Below are 24,733 nucleotides of genomic sequence, written 5' to 3' on the forward strand. Positions count from 1 at the left end.
TATAAAAGGAATTTTTAGATCAGAATGAATGGCTTTATTAGTAAGGAACCAGGGTGCACCAGTAATTAATCTTAAAGTTTTGGACTGGTATCTTTGTAGAATTTCTATGTTCGAATTACTAGAAGTACCCCACAGTTGTACTCCGTAGGTCCATACTGGCTTTAGTATGGCCTTGTATATTAAAATTTTATTTTTAAAATCTAACGGTGATTTCGGGCCTAGTAGCCAGTAAAGTTTGTTGGTTTTTATCTTTAATTGTTTACTTTTGGCTTGAATATGGCATTAGCCAGGTTAGCCGTTTGTCCAAATGTATACCAAGATATTTGACACTGTCATGTTTGGGAATTATATCACCATTTAGCTGCAGTGAAGGGCAGTCTTTCCGTCTAAGTGAAAACAAAACTTGTACAGATTTGTTTGTGTTTACTTTTATTTTCCATCGGTCCAGCCACGTCTGTATCTCGTTAAATTATCTCTGAACTAGATTAGTTGCATCAATTGGAGTGTTGAATAAATAACTCCAATATTCAATAATGCAAAAATGGCCTTTATTAGACTACTTTGAAAGTACTTCACAATAACACTTACACTTCGCAACCAATAGCGTGCTTAAATCAAACTGCTTACGTATTACTCAGCTTTCGCTGCTTTTATACTCTGTGCCCAAATGTCTAGGCGTTTCTTCTGCTAGAATTGTCGACTTGGTTACCAGCTATACGCTACCAGCTATAAACTACAGATACACTTTTATAGCCTCTCGCATAGCCATATGCGCGTGTGTATGTGAGTTATACTTCCACCGATGACTACATCTGTATGTGAGTTATCTCTTCGTTGCCTTGTATGTATGTGGGTAAATGATGATTAATGTGTTTATGTAGCTTGCTTAATGTTTCTGTTGTTGTGCCTTTATTTAATAATCTTAGAGATGGTAATATTCGTCACAATATGTATACCCTGTCCGACCCAAAAATGTCTGCTAAAAAAAAAACTGTTATCGCCAACGTTTTTAGCGGACATTTTTGGGTCGGGCAGGGTATACATGAAAATTTTACAATCAAATGAAAACTTTTTAGTAGGTCATGAAAAAAATCTTAAAAATCAAAGTCTAAAAAAGTAAAAAAAAATAAATTTCGCAGGCTCGAAAATTATTTTTTTTTGGGTATGCGTAGTGGAACCTTTTTTCCTGAGCCCAAATCCTATCGAAAAAGCGATGGCGCGATATCGGTTAATACATCGACCCACCCTAATATATATACATTGAAGCGTATCACGATGTATGGAGAAAATAAGTTGAAGGGGAACACTTGAACATTTACTTATACAGAGTTCAAAATTAAACAAAAAAAATTTCGCCACCCTGTAAAAGCAGCGAGGTTTTTCTTTCCGATTTTCAATTTTGCAATGTGGCTAATCCTGAAAATACAGTAATTTATTTACTCAGATAATAATACGAATGATATCGGAATCTATTCTTACTTTATTTAAATTTTTTTTATATGTGGTTCTAATAAAGGGTACCAGTTTTAGGAAAACCAGTTGATTGGAATTACGGCGCAGCGGCGACATCTAAATTTTGAAAAAATTTAATTTTTTGAATTATTATATCGTTATAACTCTTGTTCATTACAATCGGATTCCAAATCTAAAACAGTCGGAATCGGAGCTTCGCCACACCCTTCACATATACATACATATGAATGTTTATAGATTAAATGGAACTCACCGATTGTTGTTATCACTGTGCTGGAGAAGAAGAATGCCTGTCCAAAGCTCCAGTTCATTTCATTTGTGGCGTTGCGCAACGGTGATATTCCGCGGTCATTAGCCGTTATAACTGCTTTGAGAAATTCTTCGAGGTCTTCGTCTTCATTTGTGAAAAGAAACGAAATAAAAATTGTTTAATAAATAAATTATTTTTTCAATAATTTCTGCATGTCATGTATTAGAAATAAAAAAAAAATCAAATATGTTGAATATATCCCTCCACATGTAGAGTTGATTGTTAGTTGAGCTTGGGACACGGGAAACAAAACGATTCCTATTGAATACAAATATTAAAGTACGCTTTCTTATGATGACATACATACATGACAGAAGACGTACATAACAACCATAGTTGGGGCGAATGTACTTTTAGAATATCAGTACTACTGATTGTAATTTTGCCTCCCACAAGGGGGCCTGGTGAAGTTCGCTTTCTTCTGGTGTGCAAAGTGAACCACATACAGGTAACTATAGGGTAGGGCGGGTCAAATTGTATGGGGAAAAAACTTCAGATGCACATCCAGTTTCTGAATCTATCGGTCCTACTGAGTAATATTGTCCATGGGACCATAGGTCTGAAATGAATTTCGAGCCTCCCTAATTTTGTTATAAAATATTTTTGTTTTTTTAGAAATTTTTATTATTATTTTTGTTAGAAAATATTTTGGACTATTTAAAAATTGAATTTGCAATATGGAAAAGTAAAATATTCGTCGAATTTTGCAACAAATTCGTCGTTTTTCCCCAAAAAGAAGAGATAAAATGCGAAAAATAGTAGGAAAGCGCCCTATAGCGACGAAAATTTTACTTTTCCATATTGCAAATTCAATTTTTAAATAGCCCAAAATAATAATAAAAATTTCTAAAAAAAAAATATTTTCTAACAAAATTAGGGAGGCTCGAAATTCATTTCAGACCTATGGTCCCGGCAATATTACTCAGTATGACCCATAGATTAAGAAACTGGATGTGCCTTTTCAACAATAAATTTGACCCACCCTACTATAGGGCCTTTAATACTCCGCACAGAAAGATTTTATATCGCATACATTCTACCACAAAGAATAGGTATAAGAATGAGGATAGGGTTTTTTATTTTTCCTTAGGTCTCTACACGCTAGCCGCGCTTCGAGAAAATGTATTATTTCTTTTCTTGTATCTTTTCATGTACATAACTTGAATTTAAAATTATTATAACTTAATATATACATGCATGTGAGTATAGTTGGTGATATGATTTTATGAAACAATACTGTCTGCAACTGGATACAGACGTGAGTTTAAATTTCAGGTATTTAACTTAGCATATAGTAATGAATATTTGTTATTGCAATGAATTAAAGATTTTTAGTGTACTAAATATATTACTAATAAATTTCTTGAAAGACTCGATCAATTCTTGATTCCGTGAAATATCTATTATGTTGTATGGTTGTATGTTGAGCTCCTTGCAAAGGGTTTCATGAATTCTTCTCGCATTCTGGTACCTGGGACACGAGTAGATTAAGTGACTAATTGACTGTGCTTCTCCTTCGTTGCATGGACATAAGTCTGTATCAATAATATGGAAGCGCTTCAAGTAGGCTTTGCAGAAACTGTGACCAGTTAAGCACTGCGTCATTTCGAATGAAATTCCAAATCTTTCACTATATATCTCTGCTTCTTTTGGCGCCTGGAAGAACATTTTTGTGGTACTGCCTGTCGATTCATCTGTGTATTCACGACGCCATGCTTCTTGCGTTAATTGCTTTAGTATAGCTCATTGGAAACTTTTTATAAACAGGACTTGTTGTCAGACCTGCCGCTTCCTTGGCTGCTTTATCTGCTTGCTCATTTCCGTCGATACCAGTATGAGCTTTTACTCAAGAGAAATTAATGTGGTTTTTTTGACGTAGAAAGAACAACCACTTATGTATTGACGCTATTAATGGCGTCGTACTGCTTCTATTTTTGATAGCTTCAAGACATGATTGGCTATCACTAAAAATGTGTAGGTTTTGTGTTGCCAAGTACCTTTGAGCCCAGAATAGCGCAGAATCGATTGCGTATGCTTCAGCTTGGAACACGCTGCATACATTGTGAAGCTTAAATATTTCTTTTTCAGAAGTTCCATCTGGATGGATGATAACAAAGGCCGATCCGCATTCTCCCGTTTCTAGTTTGCTTCCGTCTGTAAAGATCTGTGTGGTATGATGTGCTATTAAGCTATCAATTTCGATCTGTCTACTGGTTTTGCTATATTCAATGGTTTGCCGATCGGCTGGGTGTAGCAAGTCTTTGGGATGTATATCTCTATCTAAATCAACTTCTACTGGTAACCCAAGTTTTCCGCCTTGTTTTCTGACCTCGTATACTTTGCTTATTTCTGCAACTTTAAGATGGAGTGGCGTGAACGCAGCTAGTGCTAGTGGAGAAGTTGCGGACACAGTGTGAAAGCCACGTATCGCTCTTATAGCAAAACTTCTTGAAAAGATCGGAGAAGCTTACGGACGCAGTAGTAGTTAGTTGCTCCTCCCCAGACACTTGATGCGTAAGTAATCATGGGCTCGACAACATGTCTGTATATTATCGCAACATTTTCGGCATGAATTCCCCATGTAGGTCTCACATATTTGCATATATAATTAAAAATTCGTTGCGTTTTTCCAATGATATAGCGTGCATGGCTGATAAAATTTAAATTGTTATCTATTATAACTCCGAGAAGTTTTATAGACTCTACGAACGGCAAGTTAGTTCCATTTAAGTAAATTTTTGCTGTTCTTGATTTTTGTGTAAACGCTATTGCCTTCGTTTTATCATCACCAAATTGTAGTTTGACATCGTTTCCCCATTGATGTATTTGGCATAAAGCAGCATTAGCTATACATTCGAGCTCCGCGCGTGTTTTTGCGGCCACGGTAAGGAGCACATCATCGGCAAATGCTTGAATTTGGCATCCATTTGGTAGTGGCATGGTAAATAGGCTATGTAAAATTATGTTCCAAAATGTAGGGCCACATATGGAATCTTGGATACACTTTTGGCAGTGGCATTAGCATATTCTAATCTAACCGATCGGTTATCTAGATAGCTTTTAATTAAGTTATAAATATTTGATGGAGTACGTTGGCATTCTAGCTGTTTAAAAAGTATGGGCCACCAAGCATTATCAAAAGCGGCTTTGATGTCAAGAGAGACGCAAATCACCTGGTATTTCTTGCTTCTTCTTTCTTTTATATGATGGATTGCGTTGTATAACGCGTCGGTTGTCGACGTTTGCTGTTTAAAGCCAAATTGCTTATTAGACCACAAATTATTGCTTTCTAAGTGGAAATTTAAACGCTTAGTGAGTAGTTTTTCCAACACTTTGCCTAATATTGGTAAAAGCCCTATTGGTCTATATGATGATACATCTCCAGCCACTTTATTGGTTTTTGGTATCACTTTGACATACGCTTCTTTCCATGCCTTCGGAAAGTAACCAATTTTTAAACAAGCGTTGTATAGTTTAGTTATTAAATCAGGATAATCTTTGATTACCTCCAAGCATATATCCGATGTCAGGTGATCTAATCCAGGAGCTCTATTAGGGTTCATTGTATTAATAGCCTCGACGACCTCGGCTTCTGTGAAGTCTTTGTCGTCTGGTGTACTTATGCTATTTTTTACCTGACTGCGGATTTCACGCTGGCTTATGGTTATGTCTTCACAATCGTCTGGGTAGAAGTGCTGCAGTAGAACATTTGCTGTTTCGATACTGGTCTCTGTGGTACTTCCTGCATGGTGAAGTGTCGTGGGCGGACGCTGTACGGGTGCATCTTTTATAATTCTATTTGTGACCGACCAAACATTTTCTTTACCCTGCTTTTTGCAAAAATCCCTGAAATGTTGTATTGAAGCTGCCTTCAGTGTTGCTGCATACTCGCGCTTTGCATCGGAGTGCATTTTAGCAGTTTCTTCTAATGGCCTACCTTGCTTGGACAGCCTATTCAGTCTGTGGTGAAGTTTTATACACTTTTCTTTAAGCGCTTGTAGGTCTTTGTTCTACCAAGGGTTGTATGGTTTAGAACCGCGCCTTATCTTCATTGAGTTATCGCATGCAAGTTTTATACTATTGGTTAGACTTGTTACAACGTTATCTATTACGTGATAAGTGCAGTTTTGAAAATTGGTGTTAAGTATTTTTGATTCTTCAACGCAACTTTTCAAGGTGGCATTAAATTGCTCCCAATGGGCGGATTTAGTATTATACATATAAGTCGAATTGCTTGTTGATGCTTGAGTCTTATAATTTTTTATGATTTTAAATGTTATGGCGTTGTGGTCTTAATTTTGCATTGCTTCGACATCGACGCGCCAGCCAATTGACGTGGCAGATATGCCATGAGGGATAGCGTTGAATGTGGCTACGTTACCCTCGTTACAGACTGCCATACTTCTAGACGAAATCATGTTTGCTAACAAAGTACCACGTTCGTTATCATTATTTGAGCCCCATGAGGTGTGCCATCCGTTAAAGTCGCCTCCAAGTAGCTGCAGTGAGGACGCTGTTTTCTCGAGAAAATTGCTGATTGAGGTCATTGTGTTAAATTTGTCTACTACGGGCTCCACGTAAGCGCTCTCAACGAATAACTGGCGATTGTCAATATGAAGCCGTATGCTACTTAAATTTGGCGTTGAAAACTGTGACATGCCCAAAGATGTACCTATAGAATTTTTAACTAAAATGCAAGCTTTGACTCTTCTGTTATCTGCAGGAAATTGAAAAGTTAAGATACCACTTGTGGAGCTAATTGTAATATCTTTGTACATTGGCGGTTCGCTACATAATGCTATATCTATAGAGTGGGACGTAAAATATTGTAGTAGCTCTTTGTATGCAGTATAGCAGTGGTTTACATTGACTTGTATGCATTTTAGGGCTTAACACCCATAATCGGTCCGTGCGTTAATACGCTGTTGAATTGCTTTAAGTTGCGGGCAGTATTTAACGCTGGTCGCGGAATGCTTTACATCGACTTTTGTGTTTGATGATTCATTTCGCTCTAAGCAATTGAAACACTTTAGCTTTTCGCAATCTTTTTTAAAGGGGCAATTCCCGAATTGGTGTTCCTTGCTTGCGCAGTGGGAGCAGGGTGCGCTTTGAGAAGTACATTTACTCTTGGTGTGTCCAAATTGGAGACATTGGAAACATTGCAGAAAGGCACTAAAGTCGGATACGTTAACACGCTGATAGTCTGTGTTAAGCCGCTCAGACACAAGCATGGTTTTACGGACTAGGGGACTTACTTCAAGGACAGCATTGAACATAAAATCAGGGTTTCGGCGATTTTGCTTCATAAAGCGCAGTTTTATATCGCTGTCTTCCATCATGGCTGAGCCTACATTGGGGTTTTGGTTTCTGATAATCGGAACGAGTTCCTCTACTTACACTTCTTTCGATATTCCTTTTATAATCACTAATGGCCTTCTAGTTTTTGCATTCTCTGCTCTAATGTCAGATACATTTGATAACTTATTCATTGTTGTATCGCGTTGCTCTAAGTTGTCGAACTCGATTCTAACTTTGTTATTTGACACAGGGGCTATTTTTAATGGAGCAAAATTGGTATCTTTAAATGATACACTTTTTTTAAAACTATTTAACAAAGCCGAGTGATTTTGATTATCCTTAGTTGAGCTGATTACAATTGATGGATTGCAGTTTTTATCTCCTGATTTGGCTACATTTGCATAACTTGCATTAGGGGACTCATTGTTTGAATTCAAAGTGAGGATAGGGTTAGGAATAGAGACATGGATAGGGATAAGTATTGGGTTAGGGATTGGAATAGGGATAGAAATAAGAATAGGGATAGACACATGGATAGGGATAAGTACATATAGGGTGAGGGATTGGAACAGGTATATGGATAGGAATAAGGATAGGGATGTGGGATAGTGATAGGGATAAGGAAATTTACAGGAATATGCATAAATACAGGGAAAGAGATAGGAATAGCGATAGACATAGGAATAGGGATACAAATATCACAAAGAGTAGATATAAGAATGATAATAGGGCTAGGGACAGCGATAGGTATAGGAATAGAGAAAGGGATAAGTATAGGTATAGGGACAGGGAAATGGATAAGAATGGGGATAGGCATAGGGATATGGAGAGGACTAAGAAAAAATTGGCAAAGGCCAATGATCGCGGTCATTTCAAAAAGAACAAAACTATAATATAATCAACAAAGAAAAATGATTTTTGCAAAATTGGCAAAGAACAAAATTTACCCAATATTTGCGGGTATTTCTGCAAAAAGTTTGTGCGTAACGAACTCACAGCTCTGCGAGCTTCGCTCTCAACCGGCGTTTCGACAATTTGCAAACAAACACCACCAATCGCTAAGTAAACATAATAAAAGAGTACAAAGCAAAATAAACGAATATTTTGTTTACGCGCACAATTCCACTTTTGGGCGACGATATCAATAGCAAATGATTTTTGATGCTCAGCGTAGTGATGATGGCCATGGCCAAGGTTAAATTGGGAGTGCAAGTACCGCAAACATAGCGATTCACCATAATCATTCTCACCATCACAGCTTTGTGCGGGGCAGCAGAACGATGTAAGGGCGTCCGCATATGGAGGCATCAATACGATTGAACCAAGACTCACACCATTACGGAGGCTCAACGTTGATTGATTGTGTGGAGTAGCGCGTGCCATCTTTGGTTGTTGGTTTAGGCTTAAGCAGGATGTGGGGGCTGTACTATGTGAAATTGAATTCGGTTGTAATCGTATGTTTAAAGCTGTATCTGAGATGGATAAAATGTGCTTTTGTTGGTTTGTGTTATGTATTTTCTTTTCTCTAAATGTCGCTGCTGGCTTAAGGCCAGTTTGTTCCTTAACATATGGACCGACTAAATCTGTTAAACTTTCCACTGATGATTGATAACACTCATCCAAATCTTCATAGTCATTACGGCGTCGAAATCCCTTACCGGATAGCATTGTAATCAAGGTTTTGTAGTGATTTAAAATTTGTTTTTGTAATGTAAACGTGAGTAGTATAGATATTTATGTATGTAGCAGTTGCAACAAATTAATTTCACGATCACGATTTAAGTTTTAAAAACACAAATCAATTAAGGAAGTACATTTATTTCAATCATCTATCTATCTTATAGTATTATCTTGAAAAAATTCTATCTTTTTGTTTTGCGATTTATTTTCGAGTATAACTTCACTCCGTCTGACGCTGAACAACTAAATGCTGAGATCAGACATTTGAAATATGCGCTGATTACGTGAATTGCGATTGTGTTTGAGATATTTTTTTTGTTGAGCTCTGCATTTTTTCGCATTGTTCTTATGATCGCATAAATATGGAGTTCACATATGTATGCCCCTGCGAGTAAAAGAATAGAAGTAATGATTGATAGTTTGCTGATTACTGTGCTGCCTGGTCGAAGAGACCGAACTCAAGTAGCACTATAGGCGCCATTTTTATTCACATACTCTTGGAACATTTCATAATGTTCGCTGTGTGTTAACCTAAGGTATTTGGTTAGATCAATAAACCTTCTTATGCACTTTACAGAGTATTTCGACGACGCCCCAAGGTGGGGCGGCACGAAAATGCCTACAGTTCAAAACCTCATGTTCGCTATGGCTGGGCACTCTCAGAAGAAAAGGATGACTGTCAGCCACAAAGTGGCTGATGCACCGTGTTTGCCTCAGAGGTGTTTAACCATGCACCGGCCTTTGTCACTTCATCCACTTTTTATTGCCGTTTATGTTACGCCCTATTCCAGTTTTCGACGGCCTTAGGGAACGCATGTGGTGAATCGAATGCGTTTAGCTCTATCCGAATATATGCATATTTTTCAGTCGCTTACCCGATTCTCTAACAGAAAAATAAAGGCCCTCTCTATACCTAGTATATCTGCTTGGAAGATACTAGCTGAGTTTGATAGACGGATGGATATTGCGATTTTAAATTCTTCGGTGAAAACCCCTGAACCACCACGCCGAACCAAAGCTTGGAATGGGCTTACTTGGTTCTTCCCGGACATCTTTAGAATTCACCATATTTCCACCATTCAGTGGATATCTGTCCGAAGGACTGCTTCTATCAAATAGCCCCACAATCAATGACTGCTTCGCTATATCACTCATCCTTTCGGGAAATGTCGGGGTCTTGGTGATACCTTCCTTACATCTATATACATAAAAATCAAGTTCTGTGTGTGTGTGTTCGCTGGGGAAACGTATTTCCCACACTTCAATCATCACTAAGTTTTGGCTATAGGTTTCTTCGATCAACACCAAGGTTTTAGGCTAAAAATAATTTCGATATATAAAAGGGGCGTGGCACCTCCTATACAAATGGAATCTTTGGTACTGCATAACTCTGAAGGTATACATGCCAGAACATTGAAATTCAGTAAAGAATTATATGAGGTCAATCCCTGACACCACCAAAAAAATGTGGAATTAGGAAAAAGAGGGCGTGGCATCTCCCATACAAATTAAATATATCATACTGCATATCTCTGGATGTAGTAATGGTTGGATAATGAAAATTGGTAAGGAGCTATATGACGTTAAGTCCTAACACCTCCCATAAAATGTGGAATTGGTAAAAGGGGCGTGGCACCTTCCCTACAAATGGGATTTTTCACAACTATGGCTGCCGTACAAACTTAGGTTACACTACTCAACAAATTTTGATCAACTTTAGTCTCCAAGAATAAAATAGGCCTTTCCTAAAGTGAAATTTTGAGAAAAAAAAAGAAATTTTTTAGAAATTTTCAGATTTAACCACTTTAAAATCGGAAAAATTCTATGGACGAACAAAAGTTAGCCCTCCTATGTTGTAGGTAGTTTAATTACGAAAGTTTTAAGCATACCAGTACAACAATCAGACGTGCCGTTGAGACTATAGCCCCGTTAACTTGCAAGCGTCTTTCCTACTATTTTTTATAGAGACAATTTTTAATCAAACTACGTTTTTATTTTTTTATAACGTTTCATTATAGACATATGTTTGCACGTTAAACTGTATTCAATTGAGTAATATGAGTATAAATCAGCAATTCAGTAAAAAACAACAACGACAACAACATTAAATACATACATATCTACATCTAAAAAAGTCAAATTGAGCGATTTTACCGTGGTGGTCAATAGTGAAGGACGTGGGTACTTTTAACTACCCGTTTATAATTTTCTGGGTTTGTCTCCCGTATTATTGTCCAGCAATAATCTCCCATCATTTCTTCATTCCAAAAACCTTGGTAACGATTTTCAAAAATCATGAGGTCTTGGTGAAACCTTTCACCCTGTTCATCACTTTCAGCACCTAGGTTTGCGGGAAAATTATCCAAACGTGAATGCAAAAAATGCATTTTGAGGTACATGTTGCATTTCATAGCACTGTAGTTTTTCAACAAGGCTTTGACCATCTCTCCATAGTTGGGATTTTGTTGTTTCCAAGAAATCTACTAACGACTTCCTTAAAGCTGTCCCAAGCCGCTGCTTCTACTGATGATAAATGATTCGCAAAATTTTCGCCTTTCAGCAACTTTCTAATTTGCGGACCAACAAATATACCTTCTTTTATAATGTTGTTTGGGCCAATTTATAAATATTTGGTTTGCATTTGTGGCCATAAATTAAAACAGGGTATATTTGTTATTCCCGACGCGTTTCGAAGTTACCTTTCGTCTTCTTCTTTGGGGATCTGTTTAATGTTAAGTATATAAAATTAAATATTATAAACATTATTTTAGGCCATCTAACAATAAACATAAAACTGACACATCACTTAACACTTATTTAGCTCCTTACATTAATATTCACATTAATAATTATTTATTTCAGGTACTAATATAATTTTTGCACAACATGATTAACATAGGTACATTAAAATGACATTTGTTTATTTTTTACATTCTCTTGCATATCTGTATAAAAGCTGAGTAGGCGCTACTTATGTTGTCAAAATCTTCTTTGAAGTTCATCGCGTTTTGTAGTTGTTGTTGAATGCGTATACTTTCCAGCGTCATTCTCGTTTTCTCTCTCCGTTCAATGTCTAAAATTTTAACATTTGAGAAATCCGCTACGTGTTTACTCTTTGTAAGGTATTGTGCTAGACCGGTCGACCTTCTTTTAATTTGGCTTGAGTTATTTTAGGGAAAAAATTCGTTAGGTACTGGAAGGATGGCGCGTCCTTATTTAAAGCCTTTACTAAATTTTTCATTAATCCTAATTTGATGTGAAGTGCTGGAAAAATAACTCGTTCGGGACTTACTAAAGTCGGGTTTGCGATATTGAAGGCACCTGGTTCGTACTCAGCTCTTGGTGGCCAGTTTTCCTGAATATAATGGGTTTCTCTAGCACGGCTGTCACAAAGACAGAGAAAACAGCAATATTTAGTGAAACCTCCTTGAAGTCCGAGAATTATAGCTACAACCTGGGATGTATTTCATATACTATTTATTTTAAATTGTACCACCGAAACTGCTTACCTTTAAGTCCGCACAAATTTTCCAATTAAATTGTTTATATTGAATGACCTCAAGTAAATTGGATATGCTTAAATAAGTATCTTTAGTATTCTCAGAATGTGCCACTGGTATTGACGGTAACGAATTTCCTTTATGGAGTAATGCTGCTTTTAAACTATGCTTTGAACTGTCTATAAACAATGGCCAATCATCCACTTTATTTTCTAATTTTAGTGCTTCAAATAAACTTTGCAGTAGCAAATATTTTCACTTTTAGCAAAAAAAAGAAGAGAGTCTTGTGTCTATTTCGAAATTTGGAAGTACTTGTCGAAGGGTCCAGGCTGCCCCATTGCTGCAAACGAGATCCTAGAACTACGCTATCAAATTTCGATAATTTCAAATCTCTGGCCAAGTCATTAAGTTGGGCTTGTGAGACTCGATGTGGGACATCTCCTTCTTGTTCACTGTCTGAATTATCTGCTTCGGAGTCACTTTCGCTTGAGGCTTCAAAACTTATAGGCGCCCTAGGTATGGGTAAGGTATGGTCATGTAGTTTTGGTTTTTTAGCTGATGCCACATTTGGATAACTTATTTATTTCCTCTTTTTTCTCGTTTTACCTTTAAAGTCTATCACGCAAAAATAGCACTGGTCGTGGTTAAAGGGTTCAGTTCACATCATTGGAACACCAAACTTCATGTTATGACACCCGATACCCATCTCATTAAAGTTAATCTACAGGAGGCGCAAATAAAATGAGGTGTCCAAGATTTATCGAGATTTTTTACACGGAAACCGAAATAATGAAAGTATATATCTTTGACAGAATTAGTTATTTTCCGAGGTGAGTTTCCGAAAATATAATGTCAGCAAATAAAGCAAAAATCATCCGAATTATTTTTACATTTAAAATCTCTTTTGTAAACACATCTACCGATATAGTATGTATAAATTTGCACTACAATTTGCAAAACAAAACTTACAACAAACAGTAGTGACAATTAAATACAATTTGAAAAATAAATTCTTCCGTAAATTTAAAAACAGTGAAAATAGGGCTTTTTACGATAAGTATAAAGAGTGTGAAAAGAAATTTGCGTGCCTTGATAAATTTTACACAGAAATTACATTTTAAATTGTGAAGAAAACTTAAAATAAAATCCAAAATCATTTTGGAATTTCGTTAACTCGAAGAAGGCTGTATCTAATATTCCATCATCTATTTTCCTCGGCGACAAAGTGGTTGATACTCCTGTGGATACGGCAAATTTTTTTTCCGAATATTTTACGGCAAATTTTGTATCCGATTCTGGCAATTGTGACGACATTTGTTTTAACACACATTCTGCTTTTGATTTTGGGAACCTTGTGTTGTCTAATGACGATGTCGTTAGGGGCATTTTTCGACTTAAACCCTCGTCAAATACCGATGGTGATGGTTTGTCTGTAATTGTGTTCAAACAGTGCGATACCCTAGCTTATCCACTCTTGTTTATTTTTAAATATTCCTTATCTTCGGGTACCTTTATTGACGCTTGGAAATTAGCTCTGATCTCACCTATTTTCAGGAGTGGTAATAAAAACGACGTTAGCAATTATAGGCCTACTTCAAAACTTTCCGCCACAACAAAGCTCTTCGAATGCATTATTCAAGAGAAACTACTTTCCTTTGTCAAGAATATCGTATGTCCAGAACAGCATGGTTTTTTTCCGGGACGCTCAACTATGTCTAACTTGGCTATTTTAGTTGATGACTGCATCGCAGCCTTTCAGTCAGGATGTCCAGTTGACACAGTGTATACTGACTTTTCTAAAGCATTTGATCGGATTTCACATTCAATTGTGAATAAAAAACTAGCCCTGATGGGATTCCATTCTGTCTTCCTGAGATGGATTGAATCCTACTTATATAATCGTCACTGTATGGTGGTGGTTGAAAATGTTAGATCTCTTCCGTTCGTCGCCTGCTCTGGTGTTCCACAAGGAAGCATTCTCGGCCCAATTTTCTTTGCTTTGTTTATCAATGACATTTGCTCTTGCTTTTCTATAGTAAGATTTCTGCTGTACGCGGATGACCTTAAAATATATTCTATAATCAATAGCATTCATGATTCTGAATTGATGCAATTAGATTTGGATAAATTAAGTAACTGGTGTAAAAATAATCGGCTAACACTCAACATAGGTAAGTGTTTTCATATTACTTTTTCGAAACGTATGAATATCATTGATACCTTATATCATATATTTAATACGCCCTTGTCGCGGGTAAGTGAAATTAAAGACTTAGGAGTAATTTTCGACTCGAAATTTACTTTTGCAAGCCATATTAACCTTTGCATTTCAAAATCGTATGCCATGCTGGCTTTTGTTAGGCGTCATAGCTCGGATTTTGCCGACCCTTATACGCTTAAGCTGTTATTTTCGGCATTTGTGCGTTCCAAGCTTGAGTATGCCTATTTCATTTGGTCGCCATACTACAGTTGCCATATTATAAGAATTGAACGGATCCAAAAGGTATTTTTAAAATTTGCATTACGCAACTTACCTTTCTCGGAGCCTATTCCGACTTACGAAACGCGATGCTTATTGATTAGTTTAAAATCATTGCAGAGCAGGAGACCAATTTTGTCGCTGTCGTTCATTTTTGATTTGTTTCGGGGTGTTGTTGATTGCCCCGTGCTCCTTGAAAGGATTCTAATAAACATTCCAACTAGAGCTCTGCGTAGCTCCGAGTTCTTCCATGTTGGTATTTCTAAAGCTCTTTATGTGAAAAATGCTCCAATTACTAGAGTCTTAATTGAGTTCTACATAATTGCCAGATTTATCGAGATAGATTTTTCAGGCTCGAAAGATCGGTTTTTAAAGTCTTTAACTACTCTTTATAAAAAAAGTATTGAAATGTTGTATTATTGTTTACTATATATATATATATATATATGTCTAAATAGCCTATAAGATTTGTATGCTGATTGGCTTAAATAAATAAATAAATAAATAAATACTTCCACCGATGATTGCCTACTTTTGGGAGTATCTCAGATATATGCACGTGTTTGTGCGTTTCTCTCCGCTGTTTGTATGGACATATGTGTAAACATAATCAGGCCTGTTCTGAATTCCGACTCGGAATGAAAAGTAAAACGACATTGATTTCGACTCGGTTTCTATTTGGTGTTCTCAATTCCGATTGTAAAAAATCGATTCGAAGTCGATTTCGAATCGTTTTCATTCCGATTCGGTAACCAGTTTAATCAGCTGTTTTTGTTTATGTGTTTTGTTTTAAGTATCATAAAATTTTATTTTAATTAAAAAATGCCTGCAGATATGGTTTTTGGATGCGCAGACGCAAGAAGACGTGCTATTGTGCGTGCGAATCGTAAAAATGCGCTGGATCGGAATTCAGAACAGGTCGACTTCATTTCGATCAGTATCGATTTGTTTGCCTAATAGATTTCTTGATAGAAGTTTTTAAAGAAAGATTTATTATGCCAATTTAACTTAAATTTAAACAAAAAATACACACAACTCTTCCAAATAAAATGAGGAATTTAAAAAAAATTATTTGAAAGACAAATATCGCAACATTTGTGTATAATCTGCCAATTAATTTTCATTCCGACTGCTCAGAGGCAATACTTTTCAAACCGACAATTTTTGGTCGGAATCGAAATTGAGAACACCAATCCATTTCGATTCCGAAAAAATTGATCGGAATCGGAATCCAGAACAGGCCTGAATGATTAATTTGTTTACGTACATACAAGTGTGGCAGCTTGCTTTATTGTTGTTGTGGCTTTATTTACATAGTATCAGATTAGTGATGTGAGTATCTCTTAGTGTCACTAATATTCGTCACAATCAGGCCTGTTCTGAATTCCGACTCGGAATGAAAAGTAAAACGACATTGATTTCGACTCGGTTTCTATTTGGTGTTCTCAATTCCGATTGTAAAAAATCGATTCGAAGTCGATTTCGAATCGTTTTCATTCCGATTCGGTAACGAGTTTAATCAGCTGTTTTTGTTTATGGGTTTTGTTTTAAGTATCATAAAATTTTATTTTAATTAAAAAATGCCTGCAAATATGGTTTTTGGATGCGCAGACGCAAGAAGACGTGCTACTGTGCGTGCGAATCGTAAATGCGCTGGATCGGAATTCAGAACAGGTCGAGTTCATTTCGATCAGCATCGATTTGTTTGCCTATAGATTTCTTGATAGAAGTTTTTAAAGAAAGATTTATTATGCCAATTTAACTCAAATTTAAACAAAAAAATACATACAACTCTTCCAAATAATATGAAGAATTAAAAAAAAATATTTGAAAGACAAATATCGCAACATTTGTGTATAATCTGCCAATTAATTTTCATTCCGACTGCTCAGAGGCAATACTTTTCAAACCGATAATTTTTGGTCGGAATCGAAATTGAGAACACCAATCTATTTCGATTCCAAAAAAATTGATCGGAGTCGGAATTCAGAACAGGCCTGAATATTGTGTACACAATTGCATTACAATAAGATACAATAATAAAATTTTTTAAACGAAAATTTCACTAAATATGCGTACAAAACTCAATTGAATTTACAGAACAATAAACTAAATTATCAGCAAACAGAACAGAAAAAATAACGCAACATTCATTCGATCTCGGGCGTTGCAACGTACGCCGGGTAAAGCTAGTAAAAAATATATTCCCGGCAGACTTTTTTCTGCCCGAAATTGGTTTGCCTACATCTCAAAAGTAACCTCGCTTTCACTCCTCACTCCCTATCCCATTATTTTCTACTTTATCTCCCACTCTCACTCCCATTCTCATTCTCACATCTCTATTCTAAGTACGGAATACCTGCTTCACTTGACCCGCCGACTTCAATATCTTTGTTTTTATAAACCACTATGAAACTAATGCATGTATAGCCTTTAAAATCGCATTCACTCATACCAGATATAGAAATAGGAATTTTTCCTATAGTGGCTTCTCCCCTCCATTTTTTATTCCTGTCTTTTCTCCGTATCTTCCCCTTCCACTTCTTCTACTCTCACTTAACTCCTCAACCTCCCTATCCATATCCTTCTCTTCTCTAGGTTACTCTCACCATTTTCTTTCTCTCCGCCTCCAATTCCCACTCGTGTCTGTCATTTTCCTCTTTCTCTTCTCACCTCTCGGGAGAGGTATACCCTTTCCCTCCCGCTATTCCTCATCTCTGTTTCTTCTCTAGGTTACTCTCACCACTCTGTTTCTCTCCGCCTCCCACTACCACTCGTGTCTCTCATCTTCTTCTTCTTTTTCAAGCCTTTTCGTATACCTGTCCATATACGATCTTATTCTTGTCAAAACCCTGATTAACACCTCCTATTTGACAGCCATTTTGTGAAAACGCCTTTTGAGATCACCCGGAAAGAAAAGTTTCACACATATTGATAAAGAGGTACCCCTGTACCAAGTCTCAAGCATATCGCATCATAAATTATTTTTTTTTAGAACAGGTCGGCCCCTGATTAACTTCCCGGAAAGATAAGAAACGGACCAAACTGTGAATCTAAAGCATCCTCATATCCCCTTGAATACACGCAGAAAATTTCATCAATTCCATCCAGCTGTAGATTAGGAGTTCAGTCACAAACACACGTATGGAAGAACTATATATATTAGGATAGAAAAACTTACTTATGCATATAGACTCACTCACCATTTAAACATGCATTACTTTGCAGAAATTGCTTTCGAAAACTTTGTACACGTTTTGAAATCGCATCGATTTTTGGTGCTTCTATCGCTGAAAACATCGCGGCTCCCAAAATCAAAAATAGAATATATCCACCGCAGAGCAAAAGAAATTTGCATTTGCCATTTTTGTTGTTGCTTGTCGAGTTGTTTGCACCGGATTTGGTGCCAATAGGGAAAGCGCCCAATAGCATGCTGTGGAAATAAAGTGAAATTTTGATTTATTAATTTGAATATTTACTTGTAAATGTTGGCATATAATTACTTACGTAAATATACATACATACATAAATTTGATAAGGTTGTATAGTGCGAAACTTTGGTATAGAAAGCTTGATTAATTTAATTGCAATATGCAAATTTCATAAGCTCTGCATATAACTCAAGGAAATTCAAAATCTCATTTGTACTCGCATATTTGGAAACATAGTCCATGGTAGTTATACGAAAGGTGCTAGGCTTATACTATGTTCAAACAGAAAAATAAATTGACGCAATTTCGATTTAAATTGAGTGGTGTTCATACAACACAATTTAGCTTACACAATAGTAATTTGATAGCTGGTTGGCTCATCTCTGCAGCAACAACATACCTTTGTTCAGACTGTCAAAATGTGCGTGTTGGTATTAGGCGATTGGAATTTTGAATTTGAAATTTTTGTGTGTTGTAAGAAAATGTGTTCAATGTTTTGGTTTCATTTTGAGTTTGCTATCTTCTTTTGACAATCCCTACTCCAGTGAAATAAAAAAAAAACAAACAAATGAGATGATGAGATGAGCCAACCATATAGTTGAGCCGTGCGTAACTGACGTTTAAATCTACTCAATAAACACGCTTTTTTACAAAGTTGCATTTGCAGTTTGAAACAATTTATTACGCAATTTTTTTTTAAATTGCCAATTTATTATTACAATTTATTATATTACAAATTGCGTAAGAAATTGCCTAAATGGTTTAAATTGCCAATTTGGTGTGTGTTTGTACATAGTATTATTAAGCTTTTATAATTGAAAATTTGCGTGCGTACATATTTTGTTTGGTGGACAAAAATTTCCGATTTAGCTGTGCCAAATAGATTGTCAAACTTTCACAGTTAGCTCTATAAATAATCATGTTCAAATAGGGACACGATATCAAATGCAAAGTATGGATAAGGTACTAATTTCAGTATCGGGTACTATCCAATTAAAATGAATCGATACTCAAAGTATTGGTGATGAATTGAGAAGAAAAATCGACTCTTAGTTTAGATTTTTTACTGAAATATTAAGACGTTACTTTCCTCTCAATTCGGACTTGATCATTGGTCTTCGGTCAAGTTTGGTTTGTGTAAATACCTATTTAACATATTTTCATATCAAATAAAATCTTACGAACCACGTCATCTGATTATCAACTTACCTATCTGCTCATAAGCGGATAAGATGATGAATAGGGTTACATAGATTTGCTAAGCCCTTAAAAATTAATAATTCTTATTTTAAAAAAGTATTCATCAGTATTCTTAAAAAAGTTTCCCTCAATTCGCGCTATAAATTATAGAGAAACAAGCATATAGAGCGGTCTATTTGATGGATAAGTTTTTTAATTTAAACGGTTTTTTAAATGGTTTTATTTAGCTTGACTTGACTGGCTGGCCGGCACGAATTTTGTAATTGAAATTTAAATAACTTCCCGATAAGCTACAAGCTCGAAACTTGGAATATAGTTCAGAACCCGATGACAATGCAATAATAAGAAAAAAACTCCTATATGTGGCGCATGGATCTAAATATTTCAAAAAATCGTATTTGTGGCCCGATTTGGCTCATATTTGGAACACGTAATACATACAAGAATAGAAACCGACCCATGAAAAAAATCGCCGCTAGGTGCCTCATGGATCGAAATATTTTATAAAATCGTATTTGTGGTCCGATTTGGTTCACATAATACATATGTACATGAATATAAAACGACCTATCATGCCCGAGTCGGCTCATATTTGGAACAAATATTACATACAGTCCAGTAGAAGTGACATCAAAATATTTTGGAGTTCGAGGAGGGACAAGCATTCGTGGCGCCGAGTTGAGTAAAGTCTTTGAAAGGATTATGTATTGAGGACTTAGATTATAACAAATTGTTAGGAATGAGTCCTTGTAATAATGAGTCACTAAATGAACTAAATAGAATGAGAAATAATAAGCAATTAAATAAAGACTAAAAACTTGAAAATAAAATAATTAAAAAAAAAATTAAATTAAACGATTTTATTGAAAAAATACTTACATGAAGTAATAATAATACTAAAAGCTAGAAAATAATTAGCTAGGTCCTAGGTACTAGTCATCACACTCCTCATCAATCTAGGGCGTTGATCAGACAATTAAATAAAAGCGTTGGACGCGTCAAATTTCTATTCATAGTCATAAGTAAGACCAACTGAACCTTAATACGGTTATGCTACGTCTCACATTTTTAGAAATTTTACGCGTCCTACGCTTTCATTTAATTCTCTGGTCAACGCCCTAGATTGATGAGGAGTGTGATGACTAGTACCTAGGACCTGCCTAATTATATTCTAGTTTGTAGTATTATTATTACTTCATGTAAGTATTGTTTTCAATAAAACTGTTTAACTTAAAACTTTTTTAAAATTATTTTATTTTGTGTGTATGAAGCATATGCCATGACAATATCAGATTTAGCGGCTCTGGGACTGTTTGAGAGAAAAGTTATTCGAAAGATTTTCGAACCGCTACTCGTTGGGGCCGGTGAGTACCGAAGAAGATTTAATGGTGAGCTGTTCGAGCTTTACGCAGATATAAATATAGTCCAGCGAATTAAAACACAGCGGCTACGCTGGCCAGGCCATGTTATGTGAATGAACAGATGATGCTCCAGCTAAGAAAGTATTTTTATCGGCACTCGCCTATGAAAGCAGAGGAGGTCCGCTGAAAGGACCAGGTGGAAAATGATTTAAAGTCCCCTGGTGAGACCATTTGTCGGCAGTTAACCCAGAGAAAAAGCGACTGCCATAACCCTGAACCCAAACGATACGGTATGTATTACGATCGAAATACTCGATGCCAAAAGGTATGGATACAGTAAAGTATTGTATCGAAATTCGTGCCCCAAGTGCAAATTATCTAACTTTAACATTTAATTATTTTCGCCTAGACGTCGAAAGACTGCAATCGGTGAACAGACTGCAAATAATTTCGCAACAAGTCAACCTGATGGCATGGAGCAGCATTTCAAAAGCATTTCATGCGCCGCCGAGGAAAAAATTGGTTACCGGCGACCACGAAAAAATAACTGGTACGGTGAAAAATGCCATGTTGCAACCGAAAGGAAAGACGCTGCCTACAGGGCTACGTTGGAAGCGAACGCAACAAGAAGAATGTGTAAACGCCACCACGAGTTGAAAAGGGAAGCGAGACGCCTTTACAGAAAGAAAAAGGCAGAGACAGAAAGGCGTGTGTGGAAGGAGTTTCAGCTGCTAGCCACCAGGAATAATGTTCGTTCATTTAAAAATAAATTTAATAAAAAAATCGGCGACAGACAGAAGGTTTTAAGTACCGGGCAAACCCCTGTAAGAACGAAAACGGCGACCATGTAACCGATGTCTAGAGAGAACATATATTATAGAGGGAACCCTTCTCTGCTCTCCTAAATGGAAACAGCGATGCACCGCCCAGGGATAATGAACCCGAGCCCGCAATCGATGATGACGGATTTATTGTTCCCCCACCCGACCATGACGAACTCCTTTAATTTTCCCTACAAATCGGCGGGCGGGACGTGCATGTTTTACGCCGACCCCGAATGGGAGCTACAAGGCAGATGGGTTTCCAGTGGTTGCCAAATTATAGCCGAAGGGCGATCCCACATACAAAATCTGTTTGCTAATTGAAAAAACGTGTTACTATACTTTTTATGTTGCTTTGCCTGGAGCTTAAACCCAGGATCGATGTGGTAGGCGGAGCGGCCGCCAATAGAAGAACAAGGCCGCAGGCGCTGATGGACTGACCGCAGAGCTATTCAAGTATGACGGCGAGAAGTTGGTAAGACGCATGCATCAGCTTCTTTTCAAAATATTTGAGACTGTAATCTAAGTGTTCTCTGCCCAGACCACAAGAACAGGGATTCTATTAAGACTGCCTTCGACAGCACGAAAAGTTGCCTATATGCCGCTATGTCTACATTTGGTTTCCCTGCAATGGGAAGGACCTCTGCTTGCCGTTCGAAACTATACAAGGTTTCCGACAGGGTGACCTCGTATCGTGCGATTTCTTTGATGCTGGAGAAAATAAAAGCGTGAAATTCCGTTACCCGAACTCCTTTGTATCTTTTAGAAAGAAAGAATTGAAAGTAATTGAAAGTATTTGAAATAATTGATCAGGAATTGAAAAAAGATGTATTCATTACCAAGTACTAGTAAAAAGTAATTGTACTCCATAATTAAATTTTTTAATTACCCTAAAACTTTTAGTTGACCAATTACCATTACTAAGTATATTCATTACTGCTGCAAAGTTCTGCAACAGGGTAATTATATATTCTAGTATTGATTTTCATATACATATGGAGTAAAGTATATTAACCGTTCCACTTAAAAAGCTTCATCGCTTCGATTTGAACGAAATTTGGTGAAATTGCTGTGCTATATAGTAGCGCTAATTTCACTTAAGTTCGCTCCTAAATTTTGAATGGTTACGGAGATATAAGCGTCTGAATTCTCAATTTTTTTTGTGGAAGCCTTTTTTCTATAAATCATAAGTCGTGTAATTGGCTTTCTAAGAAGAAATGAATAAAACGGTTTTTAAAGTATTGATTCCATTCTTTTCGAATATAAGAATAAACAAATTTTTTAGAAAAATTTTAGTAAAAATTTTATCAAAAATTTTTTTTTTTTTTTTCAAAGAGGGGCATTTTTCATATTTTTATTTTTCTTTTTAGATAAAAGCTTGATATTTTTCCTTTAAAATGATACCTATTTTATTTTGGCATGCGAACATTTCTTTAGTACACTTTTATTTTAAACATATAGAGTTCCAGCTAAAATTCACCCATAAATTTTATAATTTTTATTTTTTATTTTTTTTTCAAGTTTGAACATTTTATGTATTTTTATTTCTATTTTTAAATAAAAGCTTGCTATTTTCCTTTAAAATGATACATATCGTTAGCTTAATGTGAAAATGTGCTAAGTCACTTTTTACGAATTTTACAGGAGACGAATAATTTTTGAAATAACCTTTTTTTCAAATCTGTGAATGAAGATAACTTAGTAGCAATACTTTTGAGTGTAGAAGCTTTAAAAAATATAAATAAAAATCATGTATGCTAACCCAGCGGCTATTTTATGACTTCGCACAATTTTCTCACTCAAAACAAATTTTTTCTCCTGACTTTTACTCAATATGTTTCCCCACCGCTCCTCCCCTTTAATGATTGAAATATAACACTTTAACTATATATTTCACAAAAAATACTATTTATTTGTCAAACTATTTCTAACTATTGGCGACCACCGTGGTGTGATGGTAGCCTGCTCTGCCTACCACACCGAATGCCCTAGGTTCCCACCCCGGGCAAAGCAACATCAAAATTTTAGAAATAAGGTTTTTCAATTAGAAGAAAATTTTTGTAAGCGGGGTCGCCCCTCGGCAGTGTTTGGCAAGCACTCCGAGTGTATTTCTGCCATGAAAAGCTCTCAGTGAAAACTCATCTGCCTCGCAGACGCCGTTCGGAGTCGGTATAAAACATGTAGGTCCCGTCCTGCCAATTTGTTGGAAAAATTAAAAAAAAGGAGCACGACGTACATTGGAAGAGAAGTTCGGCCTAAAATCTCCTCGGAGGTTATCGCGCCTTACATTTATTTTTTATTTTATTTCTAACGGTTCTGATCTGGACGATTTTGCCGGATGATGCGCAGACAATAACTTATTTTTAAATTCAAACAAATGCTGTGTTGTGTCTTATTCCATAAAGGCAACTGCCACATACTTTATCTACAAACTAAATGCTAAATCTCTTAATCATTGTCAAGTGAGTAAAGACTTGGTTGTAATTTTTTACTCCAAACTCTCTTTTTCTATTCACATTGATTTCGTTGTTTCAAAATTTGTTGCAATGGTTGGGTTCAGTAGACGTAACACCAGTGACTTTAAGGACCCTATGACGTTGAAGGCACTTAATATATATATCCTTGGTCAGAAGTGGCATTGAATAGTGCTCAATAATATGGAATCCTTTCTATGAATCTAACTCCTATAAAATTGAGAAAGTTCCAACAATTTTTACAAAATTGCTTTATGCTTCACTGGCCAGACGGCCTCCCATCATATACCAGCAGTCATAAATTGCTTGTTCTTCAGGCTTTGCATGACAGAAGAAATTTTATCTCACTCATGCTTGCCTATAATGTAATAAACTTGAGCATAAATTGCTCTGATTTATCTACTTTGTTCATTCCATATATTCCACTGCGTGATCTTCGGAATAATAGATTATTTATCGAAATAACTCATGAAACGAATTATGCTATAAATGACCCTATAACTAGGACCATACATATAGCAAATCGATTCAGTAGTGTTATTAATTTTAATTACATCTTATATAAGTTTAAGCTTGAATTGTTTTCTATTTTTAACTAGTCTGTAAGAAAGAATGCAGTCGTCGACATGTAAGAATTGAAGTAGATTAAAGTCGGCGGAAAGCATTTATCAAACACCAAAGGCCTGTCTCAATTGGGTGAATCCAA

At 36.2% G+C, this 24,733-nt stretch overlaps 1 protein-coding gene across 4 annotated transcripts in view; it reads right to left on the reverse strand.

Moving 5' to 3' along the window:
- Positions 1 to 24,733, reverse strand: part of LOC137250789 (potassium channel subfamily K member 1-like) — a 290,326-nt gene that overhangs the window by 30,972 nt on the left and 234,621 nt on the right. For all 4 annotated transcript variants that reach the window (XM_067784280.1, XM_067784282.1, XM_067784283.1 and 1 more), the window contains 2 exons: positions 17,944 to 18,173; positions 1,727 to 1,867 (listed from right to left, as the gene is read on the reverse strand). In XM_067784280.1, coding sequence (XP_067640381.1) covers positions 1,727 to 1,867; positions 17,944 to 18,173 — 371 coding nt within the window. The remainder of the gene's footprint in view (positions 1 to 1,726; positions 1,868 to 17,943; positions 18,174 to 24,733) is intronic.

This window comes from Eurosta solidaginis, chromosome 4 (assembly GCF_040869045.1).
Source record: "Eurosta solidaginis isolate ZX-2024a chromosome 4, ASM4086904v1, whole genome shotgun sequence".
Lineage (NCBI taxonomy): Eukaryota > Metazoa > Arthropoda > Insecta > Diptera > Tephritidae > Eurosta > Eurosta solidaginis.